The 12,986-nt window shown below is 39.0% G+C and overlaps 1 protein-coding gene across 1 annotated transcript in view; it reads right to left on the bottom strand.

Moving 5' to 3' along the window:
* pde4ba (phosphodiesterase 4B, cAMP-specific a) overlaps positions 1-12,986 on the bottom strand; it is a 174,715-nt gene that overhangs the window by 128,690 nt on the left and 33,039 nt on the right. The window contains exon 3 of the mRNA XM_018696110.2: positions 8,756-8,994. Within this exon, the coding sequence (XP_018551626.1) occupies positions 8,756-8,994 (239 nt within the window). The remainder of the gene's footprint in view (positions 1-8,755; positions 8,995-12,986) is intronic.

Raw genomic sequence — 12,986 nt, 5'->3', positions numbered from 1 at the left:
ACTGGAGCACAGCTGGTCCACACACATCATCTCCAGCAGAAGCATCAGAATTAACTAATACCTAATAAACTGACAAGATGTACACAATAAAATATAGGTAAAATGCATTTTACTCACCAAAATTGCTGATTATTTGTAGACAAATCAAAAAGCTGCTTCTATCGAGCAGCCCTAAAGAGATTCAAAACTTGGCAGATTCGACTTTCAGCATTAGTCTCCATTGCGATAGAAAAGGATTTATTGTTGGAACTGAGAAGCACACATAACCTCTACAACAGAGTCAGTGAACTCTTCCTCCTCCTTTAGCCATTGTGGGTTGAAGGCTTTGCTGGCCCTGACAGCCCTCGACTGATCTATCCTATGGGGAGCATGAATTTCACCATCACCAAATAGTTTTTGACATATTCCAGCCAAAAATGAACAAACAGACCAATGAATAGACATCACCATACCTAGAACAATACCATTACAACTGTTAAAAAGCACCCCATACAACTGAAACAGAAGGTCTGATTTTCTTAATCTGTCTGCCATTTATTCTTGAACCCAGTGCTGCTCCTGAAGACTTAATATTAAAGACAAGAAGAATGAAAGAATGGGCCCAAAACATCTGTACACAAAATATAAAAATATTATGGGTGGCTCTTGCACTCTAGTGAGGCGTTTGCGCTGAAAAGGTGATGACAAAAGATGAATGACAAAGCATAAATGAGACAGGCAGACAACCAATGCCGGTCATTTTAAAAGAGATGAGAGATTGAAAGAGATCGAATTAGAGAGTGACTGGGCCATTTCATTCCACGTTCAACTATGGTTTTTACATCCTCAAGGGCTTCAGTGAAAGCTCACAATGCACAGTCACATCACAGATAGAGCTGAGATATACAATAGTCCCTGCAGCCACCCATAAAGGAGCTCTGGCAGCTCTTCACTGCTATGTTATTTCCCTCATCAAATGGACCTCAATATTGATATCTGCATCTGCAGTGGTAGAAAATGAAAAAAAAAAAAAAAAATGCTGCATAATGTTTAGGTAGCTGGGCTAATGAGGGTTTTAAGTCCTGAAATCATTAGTCAATTAATCAATAATTTGATTGATGAAATGTAATTGACAACAATTTGAGTTATTGATTGATCATTTAAGTCATTTATCATAAACAAGACTAAGTCTACAGAGCGTCTACAGCCACACTAACAGCTCTTTGAGACACAGCAGTGTCTAAAGCTAAATGCTAACATGCTGATGTTTACCATGTATAATGTTAGCCATGTTCACATCCTAGTTAAACATGGTAGCAAGCATTTGCTAATTATCACTAAGTTCAAAGCTGATGACACAAATAACTTTAATTAAAGGTGCAGTCTGTAGCATTTATGCACAGTACTTGGATATATCATTATGGAAAGGATTATGATATCCTGATATAATTGAGACAAAAATCCCTAAAGCCATTAAATTGCTGCTTCCAGCTTCCCCAATGTGAGGATTTGTTGCTGCTCTATATGACTGAATTGAATACCTTTGCGGTTTTTACCATAGCTCAATAATCTTGAAGAGGTCTCACTGGGCTCTGAGCTACTGTGATCAGTCAGATCTCTTTAAATAAATAATCAAATAAAATATTTTATTGATTAGTAGCAGCCCTATGGCTTTTATTCATTGCTGTACTGCACATTGCTGCTCAGTCTGTGGTGACTCTGGTTTTAGCTGATTGCGCATTATACTGATCCATGTACGATTTTGAGACTGTGCTGTAGTGTTTTGTACCAATAGGATTATCATCATTTAGAAAATTGTTATGCCTAACATTACTTTGAATCATTGTCTTTGTAGGAGGAACATGATTGAATTGAGTAATCAATATCCTGTCAATTGTCTGTTACACACTTCTAACTTTCTGAATGTGCACAGGGTTAAAAATATTCCTCCCCACCCCAGAGCCCCACCTGTCACCTTCCATAACTTCACAACAGGCAGGAAAGATGCCTCAGCCTGCCCCATTTTCCCTCAGTCTCCCACAATGAAACTCTGAGGAGGGCGACCAGAACATCTTTAGGACCAGTATGCGTGTGCGTGTGTGTGTGCGTGTGTGTGTGTGTGTGTGTGTGTGTGTGTGTGGAGGGTGAAGGGGATCTTGTATGCCTCTGTATGTTTATCATGAGTGTGCAGTGCAATGGGTTTAGGTCTTGAGATGAGAGCCCTTAACGTAGCATCTCTAGTTACATAAAACCCTCTCTTCCTTATTGCCTCATTCACACTCCATCTCTCTCAAATGGGTGAAAAACAAAACTGCATTGTGGCCAGGATTAGCAGACCTGTATTCACTACGGTTTGTGGAAACAGAGATCGAAAGACATAAGCACAAAGAGAAAGGAGATAATACACACTGAAGTCCAAGGACAAGCAAAAAGGTTTGAGAAGACGGTGCTGCACATTATTTATCCATATGAACTACATCCCTGTGATCAATGCAAATATAAATAAGAGATAAAAGCTCATAGAAAATGAAAATGAACAGAGTGAAAAGAAGGCAGAGAAACACAGAAAATGAGTGGTTTGTGGAGAAATCTGAAATAGCTGGAGACAAGGACAAACAAATCATGATATGAAGGTGACCTTGTTAGTATTTATTCTGCGTAAAATCCTAGAAAACAGAGAAAGAGTGATGTCTGCTACAAATCTCTCCATAAGATGTTTGAGTATACTGTATAGTGTGACAGCTATCCCATTAAAAATATCCCTGTCAACTCACAGCCTAACAAACTAGAGTATCAGGTTTAATTCACATTCACACATGAGAAGATTGCTATGCAACACAAACTGACACCCAAAAGGGTAGCCAAGGTAAATATGACAGTTCATTTATTTATTTATTTTTACTTCTGACATAAAACTCTCCCAAAGCTGATGAAACTGTGGAGAACATGACGGCTCGTTCCAAGGATTTAGCATAAAACTGGGTCTTATTTGACCATCCACTGTTCCACTAGCTAAGCTGCATAATCATGCAAAAATGATGTTCAAATATTAGATGCATGTTGACGCTTGGTGTTTTGTTGGAATTGAGGTGAGCAGCATTTCCTCTCACTGTAGACTGAGACGAGTGGCGCACCATAAGCCCCACCTTGTCAGCAGAAAAGATAATTAGATAATGTAAAAACCTCAATCCTCCACTGCTAGCCATTGTTTACCTACACACGTTTTGAAATTAAAGTTTTTTCTGTTGATGTGTTCCTAAAATACCTGAATTAATTAAGTTGCATAATAAATATGAAAAAGTCCAAGGAGGTTCAATACTTTTTATAGGCACTGTGTGGCTGAAGCTGAAGAGCTAGAACTACACATGTAACCTTGATGCATAATTTGTCTACTTTAGTCTCATGCATGCTAAAATGAAAAATGTAAGATCAAATTTCTGCTCACTGACTGTGTGGATTACTCAGACCCACACAAAAGCTGTCTGGAACACCAGCACAGAGGGCAGCACTCAACAGTACACTGCACAAAGAAAGTACACAGAGTGCAGACAAGCCATAATCTGACCGGTGTCGTCCTGACCCAGGGTGAAAAACACATCCAGATATAGTTTCAAATCAAGTTTGGAGAGGCATCCAAAATGGCAAATTTCATTCATAATGGGGAAATTATATCATTATACATCACAGACAGCACTGGTCTAGGATTTAAATCGCTAAATCTTTTTAGCGCAAGGTTTCTGGGAACAACCGTGCACATACAAAGTATTCTACGTAATCAGTGACACAAAGTATAATCATTCTTTTATCGAGCAGCTCTGAAATATCAGTAAAACTACAGTGGCCCTATTATACAAAACAGCCTTTTCAAAGAATTTTATTACACTACTTGCCAAGATATAATTGACTGAATGTGTACTCTCTCTCTCCCTCTCTCTCACTCACCCATTCACTCACTCTTCTAGAATACTAGAAAAAAAAGTAAAAGAAGTTAAGGCGAAAGCTGAGGTCAGACTAAAATTAAAACTCTTCTACTGTGGCCAAAGCAGGGGGCACAGTAAACAGCATGGATGGTAAAGCTGAAACAATTAGTCAGTTAATTGATGAGTCAATCAACAGAAAATTAATCAGCAACAGTTAAGATCACAGATTAATTATTTTAGTAATTTTTTTAAGCAAAAATGCCAAACACCTTCTGGTTGCAACTTCTGCAATAAGGATATCTGCTCCTGATTTGCGTTTTTTTTTTTTTTTTCCTGTTTTATATTACTGTAAATTGAATATCTGTATGGTTTGGACTGTTGGTCAGGTGAAACAAGACTTCTGAAAACACTGCATGAGCTCAGAACTTGTGATGGACATTTTTCACTGTTTTATGGATTTTTATAGACTAAAAAAATTAACGATTTATATTCAACAGATGTATCAATAAAGAAAATAATGGATTGTTGCAGCCCCAGTTCAGAGAGTTGTAAACATAAACTGCAGGAGTATTATTGTATTATTCAACGCCTGGACATTAGAGCCTCATAATTTCATGTACCAAAGTTCAATCAAAGTTTAACCCAGGGAGAGACCATAAAGAAATTAATGGGAAACAAAATCAGTTGCGACATTTTATCAGATATCTAATTGCATGTTCAAAGCATACATGTATACAGTAACTGTAAAAGTAAAGAGAGACTGACAGTGACATGGAGTGATGTGGGAGAGCACAAAGGATTTCATAATAGTTCTTTGAGCTCACTATGCCATGTCATGATCCTAATATGCTCAACAAGCCATCTCTGTATTGATTGTGATGACCTCTCTTCACCTGATTAGGACAATCTGGATGAAGTGTACCTGGCTAAACCTACATCAGGTTAAAGTCTGTCTGCTAGTGTGCATGTAAATGTAAATGCATCCCCCTGCTGTCATTCAGCTCTGATGTGCACAGGCTTCTTCTCAAGCAGTGGCACAAGCACACCCAAACACACACACACACACACAACAATCGATCTGTGAGCGATTCTCAGCTCTGAAGCAATTGTGTATATCAGCAGGAAAAATAATCGAATCCCAAAATAACTTCTTGCTCCCTCCTCCTCCCTCCAAACATCGGTGGCAGCACTTAAATAAGTACAAGCAAAAAGAGAGGGGATCGAGAGGAGAGATGGCGCCGATGACTTGTACTTAAATTGCATTACAGACAGATAACAGACACATATAATAAACAAACACATACACACACATCTTAGGACTTCACTGGGTAAGAGAGTAATCAGACTTGAGGACTTTCAGGAAGGTTCTGCTGACCCTGATGTTCAGCAACAGTGATGCCTGAAGGGGACGTAGCATGACGGCTTTAAAAAAAGAGAGGAGGGGCAGGAGGGAAAAGCACACGGGGGACACGTCTGCCTCTAGCACCGGGGTTACTGACAACTAACACATACCTCACCTGCTACAAAGTCTGTGGTTGCCTGAGCGGACTGAACGGCCACCAATAAACTCACTGTTAACAGAGAGAAATGGAAGTCATCATCAGAGCCTGTTAAGAATAATGAATATGCATATATATGTTCAGATGGGTTAGCATTACAGAGAAAAAGCAACATAAAGTATCTTGTTAAAATGTTGGACCACAACAAGTCTCTGAACCCTTGTGGAGTGATTTAATATGCATTTATGTTCCTCCACTTATTTATTCAACATATTCCTTTAATCTGCCACTACTCTGTATGACTGTATGTCCGCCAAGTCAAACATTATCACACTGTCCTCTTCTGGTAGAAATACAAATTGCAGCTCTTCAAACATGCAGTGACTTCTCCATAAGCAGGATTTTCTGTTTAATCCCAGGATTTTAATACTATTTAACAAAATAGTAGTATTTTACAGAAAAATCTTATTCATTTCCTTAATAATTCCTTAAAAGTTGGGTCACAAGATAAATTTCAAGGGTCATGAACCATTTCTTCTTGACTATAAAATTATTCATGTATCATATATCACAGTATCACTCCTGGGTTAATCTGCTTTTAGATATAGACAGTTTGTTGCAGCAGAAATAGGCAATATTCAAAAGGTTGAGACCCAGTGAACTAAAGTGTGTCTGTCACCCATTGTATATCAGCAAAAAGCTAGAATGTAAAAAGCAAAAATGTAAAGTGCAAAAATGCTCTCTGACGGCAACATCCCGCAACACACCCCAGACATAATAATTCTAGCTGTTAAACAGGACACAGACACACACATGTATATACAGTCCACTTACACACAGTTATGTATGGTACCAATCAGGGCTGATTAGCACTAGCCATGCCAGTCGCCTTTATTCATCTAACTGAAAGGAATGAAACACTTGGCAACTCCAATTAAAGTGTCCTCAAATGGCTCCATCTTTACCAACATCACACACACACACACACACACACACACACACACACACTGAACTACATGGCCAATCAGGACTGATTAGCGAGTTAAGTAAAAGCGTATCTGAATTTGACACGACTGGACAACTGGCTGCCCGCCAAGTACTGGCCACTTGCTGTTTGTGTTTGTGTATGAGTTATCTGACACTGCACATTGTACCTGTTGCTGTGAACGTGTGCCCAGTTTGTGTGTGTGTGCATGCACAACTGTGTCTGAGGGCATGGTGCATAAATAATGAAACAAGGCAGTGTCATCTTCAAAGGGCTGAATGCAACATGACAGATCAGTCACTGAAGCAGAGAGGTATTCTAACAAGATTTCTGAAGCTCAGTGTGACTGAGGAAACCAATGGTTTGCTATAACATAATTTTGTCTCCAAAGATTAGCTCTACATGTTGAATTTAATTAACCTTTGAGTGCCCCCCCAAAGGTATGAAAAAATAACTTATCTGCCTACTTATCAGTTCAATCCCACACACATTCTTCACAGGCTGATTTCTATGTTTCACTTATCATATATGCCCAGGACATGCGGGAGGTCACCTTCAGATAAAGCAAACAGACCTACATCATTAACAAAAAGCAGATGTGACATCCTCAGGTCACCAAACTGGACACTCTCCACTCCCCAGCTATGCCAACAGATTCTGACTGATCACTAACAGGGTCGGTGACAAGGCAGAACCTTGGCTTATATCAATGCCAACTATACAAAAACAGCACTCACTCACTGTACAAGGACCAGATGGCTCACAGCGATGGCCCCAGCACCCAATATTCCCCACGGGTAATAAGCAAAATTGTAGTGGTGCATAAAAGATGGTATATGTGGTCAGGGGGGTTTACCATATATCTACCTAAAAAAAAGCTACAGTTACATATCAATGCACATCTTGCAGACTCCAAACAGTTATGTCTTTTATACATAGTAATCTGTGGCGTTTACTGTGAATGGGAAACTTTTGTTCATTGACTTTAGTCTTATGGGCAGTGCCTTCCCACAAGCAAAATGGGTGAATCTGCACCAATCCTGGAAAGACTCACTGTCTGAAGGACAAACAAATGACTATATGAGGCAAACAAGTAAAAACCATCTCACGGTGATTAGACCAGTGACAGTTAGGAGCTTTAAGCAAGAGCATCTCCAGGGGACAATGAGACAAACAAAAAATTAAATAACAACATTATACTCTGGCACCACAGGAAAAGTGTGTTGATCAATGCTGGAGCTTTTTACATTATGGGTAAAAGACACACAACATATAAGCATGATGTACCTGAAGTATCAAAAGCAAAAGTAGGCTACTCGTAATTCAGACAAGTGTCCCCTGTGACTGTTTTACTAATCAATATTATATTATGTAATTATTATTAATGATGCATTAATGTCTAAGCAGCATTTTACTGTTGTAGTTGAGTTGGAGATAGTAGTTTTAACAAGTTTATATTCTGTTGTGTAGTGATCTATAGCAGTGCATCGTATTTTACCATCTCATCCCTTTCTTTTGTATGCAAGAAAATAGTAACTAAAGCTGTCAAATAATTGTAGTGGAGTAAAAGTACATTTCCCTCTGAATTGTCATGATGTGGAGGTATAAAGTCTTTAGCCTCTACCCTCTCCTCAAAGGCTGTAGCTCAAACAGCTTCTATCACTGCCCGACTATATCCCCAGTCAAAGTCAGCAGTTCTCCTCCCCGCTGAGAACAGCCTGGTCACGTACTGGCTTCCTTCCCTGAGTTGTCTGACAGTTTTCCAGAGCCTCTTTGAGGCCAACTGTAAGTTATTATTCCTTAACTCCTCTCACACCTGAATTTTTTCCTCCACGAGAGTGTGCACCTCCCTGACCTCCTCACACCTGTCTGCTGATACAGGAAGCCAGAGAAGCAGCTAATTTAAGATTTTTAAATGTATGTTGGGAGACAGTGTTCCTCTCAGGAGCTTGTTTAGTCTGTCTTGTGATTTGGTTAGTAGATGATGGCTCATACAACAGCCACGCTCATTAAACATATGTAGTATGTTGGTTTCATAGAAATTCTGCTCTTTTGTCTTGTAGTTTTATGTTATATTTCATAAAAGTACATCAATTGTTTTTTTAATGTTAGCAAAAGTGCCCTTTGCACTGTCAGTAGTAAATATTAGGTGTTAGCTGTGTCAATGTGATGTATACAAGAAACCCACATCAGCCAAAGCATATCCCTATCCAATTACACTGTGGGCAAGTCTGTTTGCTTGTACTCTACTGCCTGCTGTAATGAATGTAATGTAATGCCTTATGTTCAACTTGATCACCACAGATGTTCAGTCCAGGAGGTTTTAAATGTTCCTCTACTGTCTGATGTCTTCTACCTCACACTCCACTCACCATTCAGGATCAACCGGTGTGATGTCTATCCTGGGAGGGGCTCCAAACGGCAGGGACGTTGGCCTGGCCATGATCTCCTCGTCCGGCGTCCGTGACCTTTCCCCCTGACGCCATGACAATGGGGGTAACTGCAGGTTGCCCGAGAAACGACGTCGGCCCCGGCGCAGGTCAACCCCCAGTGTGCAGGACGGAGAGGTAAAAGACTCACTGAGGCAACAATCTGGAGGCTCTTTGCTGTCCTGATAGGAGAAAGAAAAGGATGCAGAAGAGAGTAAGTGCATGACATGCGAGCATACAGTTTAAATATTCATTTAGAGTCAAACAGAGAAAGAGAGGGAGAGCAAGACAGTGTAGGGATGCGTTTTTTTTTTTCCCTTTAATTTAAATATTGTTAAAATACCAAAGCCACAGCTCCACTCCCCCGACTCGAGCAGCTGTTTGTCCACTAAGGGGCGCCACAGGCTTGTTCTTAACTAAAACTGGTGTTACAAACTGTAGAGCACAAATACCCCTCTTTCCACTTTATCTATGATTGTATAAAATCCTCATCTATGTCACATCCATTACCCTTCTTCTATTGGTTTTTACCTGAGTCACCTCATGTTAGGGTGTACAAGTCTTTAGAAAATGACCAACAATAATTAATCAAACTTGCTGACAGTTGTATAGGGAGGAAATACAACTGTTTCAATATTATTAAGATTTTAATACATGTAAGAAAATAAAAACAGAGTTGTTTACTGTGTAGTATAACAGCATGAATTCCACATGATTCCAGGTAATTATTTTTTTCCATCATCTCTCCGCTCATCCTTCTGCCGATGCCTCCACTTTTTCCTTCTGCTTCATTTACTGGCTTAATTTCTCTTATTAACATGTGCTGTCTGTAGAAAACTGATTGCAGGGCATAATTAACCATGTTTATTCTTCAGCTGCAGTCTAATTTACATGTAAGTCTGAAGAGCATGATAAATCATGACAAGTGAAAATGAGCCAGAGCCACAAAGCCACAAAGAGAAATGGAACATGTGTTTGCGTTTGATAGCATGTGGGTACAGAAATGAAAACAAAACACCTCCACCTGAAAGACAAGCGAGTGAAAGTTGAACCTCCCATCTCTGAGTGGATACACCAATGAAAATTTACGCTGTAACCTTTTATCGGTTTCTGCCAATCTTCTTAGTCTCTGTCGTCTAATCAGTTTGTGTTTGCTGTTCTTGAAGCAATATTAATGGAGCATCTCAGAGACACTCCAAGAAATCATGCTCAGAGTTTGATAAGGACTAAAAATACCTTCTCTGTACGCTCTCAGCAAGGAGGAGGAGGTTTTTTTCGACAATCACTCTTTTTGAAACCAATGTATTTTCCTTTTTTCCCCATGGTTACTTCAAAACCATTTAACCAATCTGGTAGATTCCCCTTTTCCTATTATTACCCCAAAGCCACCATATAAAGGGATTTTAACAACTGTCATGGTAACACCAAATTATTCTGTACCATGGACATAAAATCTGTATTACCTTGGTCTCTCAAGGTTGGACTGATAATAGGTAAAAATATAAGCCATATTCCAAGGCAAAAATGTCAAACATTCCCGAGCTACAGCCTATTTCAGGAGAATATGCTACTTTTATTTGTCTTATGTAACAGTAACTTGAATATATTTGGTTTCGGACTCTGGGTTGGACAAAACAAATCACATTATCTGAGGCTTTAGAAAATTTTCATTCACTCTATTCTGATGTTTTTTGTGTTTGTATGCATGATTTGTTTATTTGATAATGAAACTGACAGTTCCAGACTTACAGTGAGAAGAACCTCCACTCCTGGTTGATGGTGTGGGAGGAAGCTTGATGCAGTAAATAACTCTCATGTCTGACTTTGAGGAAGAACAAGGTATTTTTACACCTGGTCTTGTACTGTTACTGTAAAAGTCTAGTCAGAGTTGGCAGCAGTTCCAGGCAGAAATGAACGACTAAATCATCTGTATTGAATCTTTTTTGGGAGCTTGATACCTACTGGGTCTCCAATAGTAAAGTGCTCCTTCCAGTAAACACAGCCTCCCACTCTGAGTCCCATTGCTCTTCTTGGCTGGTTGCCTTCCTCCACCTACTCATGGCCTCTGTGCATTACCAAACTAAAAACACACAGCCAGTGATCGTGATGGAAACATTACCACCTCAATTCATTGGTACTTTATTCAGTATGACTAATAGTGACAAAGACCTAGCTTGCTTTTGGCTGTGGGGGTGGTGACTTGTTTTTCCCTTTGGACTTCCCCTAGCTCAATAAATTCAGACTGTTCAATCACTGCTAATGGCAAATAAATACAATGAATACTAGACTCTGCATGTATATGGGTAGTTTGAGATACATCAGATTCGAGGACTTGCTGTTTGTTGCAAAATTCACCATACTCAGCCATTCATTGAAGATTACGATTTAGTCTTCTCCTTGATTCTAGGAGAAGAACATACTGGATTTTTTTTTGGTTGTCTATCTCCAACAGCTGTGCCCACACTGAACACAGATTTTCTTCTGGGATAATAAAGTTAATCAATCCATCATGGCAGCCTGCAGATACTCTGCCTGCAAGTTTGGTGAGGCTTTTTTGTGTCTTAGGTATAAACGAGGCTGGTTGATTTTCATATTTATGTCAGTAATACTGTAACGGTGTCCATTAATTTTTCATTTTTGCTCATCTCATGGTATAAAATCTGCATGCATTTTTTCCTTTTTGTTTTCTCTTGCAAAAAATGATGCATGTAAATGAAAAATTTTAAACTTAGACACTTCAACACAGCTACACATAATGAGAGGAAATGAATAATATTCACTAAATTGCCATAATTCCTCAGCACCTGCTCAGTACCCATACCAACTATCGGCGTGTCCTGCCCTCTAGTGGCCTAAACTTGAAACTTGAACACTTAATTAAGGACAAGACTCAACCAACTGTAAAACAAAGTTAGATAAGTTCAGGCACTGACCTGATGCATACTACAGATAAATTTGCATAGCCTTGAATTTTCCTAGCTGGCAGTTTAAACTTTTACTTTTCTTCTGTGGACAAACTTTAGAAAGCATGATTTCTTGAAACAACTGTGGGAGGTTTGATAAATAGTCATTATTCCTTGCTTTGTATTTAAAACAGCGTTTCAGTTTCAGAGTCAATAACTAATAACTAAAATAATTTGTCATTCCTTGACTTGAAAGTGAGGAAGACCCTGTCCTGAGAAAAAAATAGCTGAGACACAAATCAGCCTGGCAACTGCTTTTTAAAGGAGTATGAATATGTGGCAATAATCAAAAGGCATTATCATTATGTAATGAAATACAAACAATAGTCATAGTAGGTACATCTGTGTTGCTCTCTGTCCTAACAAAGAACAAGAAATAGAATACAACACAGAAAGTAAAGTTTTGCTTTCCAATGATCTTCAGAGATATTTGCCTCAAGAGCTGGGGAGTCACAAGTAAGAAGGAGGGACAACAATACTTTTTCTATGACAGCTCATAGAGGAGATAGCATGGTGGAAAGGCAAGGACAAAGAGAGATATGGGTGTGATAGGAACTGCACTGCAGAGCAGAGAGGATAAAGAAAAGAGGAAAGGAGGCTGGTGATATAAGATAAGAGACAGTGAACAAAAAAATAAAGATCACACACAGTAAAGAAGAAATACCAGAGCAGGGTGTAGGACACAGGAGCACCGAGTGGGAATCATATGTCAGATCAGATGATACTGAACAGAAATATTGACCCTGAGCCTCTGTAACTCTTACAATGACTTTGATATGGTAACAGTTTCCATGTATGTACCATGTATCAACTTATATTGTAGTTCATCTATTGCCCTTCAGCCACTGCACTTAACAGCTCTATAACTCATGGCTCATGAACTCCTACAGGAAAAAGTTTTATTCTGAAGGACACCATGCTGCCAACAGCAAAGTTGAACAAGGGCAGTTTTTAATGAAATGTCAGGCATTTGTTTGAAAAAAGTGACAGAACTGCGAGTGAATTGAAAGTTCTAACCAATTCAACTGGTCTGACTCATTAGATACAAAGCAGTGAACAAGTTTTTAATCACATACTCTTTTCAAACTCAAGAAAGGTCAACAAAGTCATGAATATGGATTCAATCTTTTGCCTATTTAATTACTTTACTCTATTTGTACAGCTTTTTTACATTCAACTCCATTACTGAAGTTGCATGTAAAAAAAATTCT

Source organism: Lates calcarifer, linkage group LG17 (genome assembly GCF_001640805.2).
Source record: "Lates calcarifer isolate ASB-BC8 linkage group LG17, TLL_Latcal_v3, whole genome shotgun sequence".
Lineage (NCBI taxonomy): Eukaryota > Metazoa > Chordata > Actinopteri > Centropomidae > Lates > Lates calcarifer.
The sequence above is the reverse complement of the archived record's forward strand: the minus strand, read 5'-3'. Positions and strand labels throughout refer to the sequence as shown.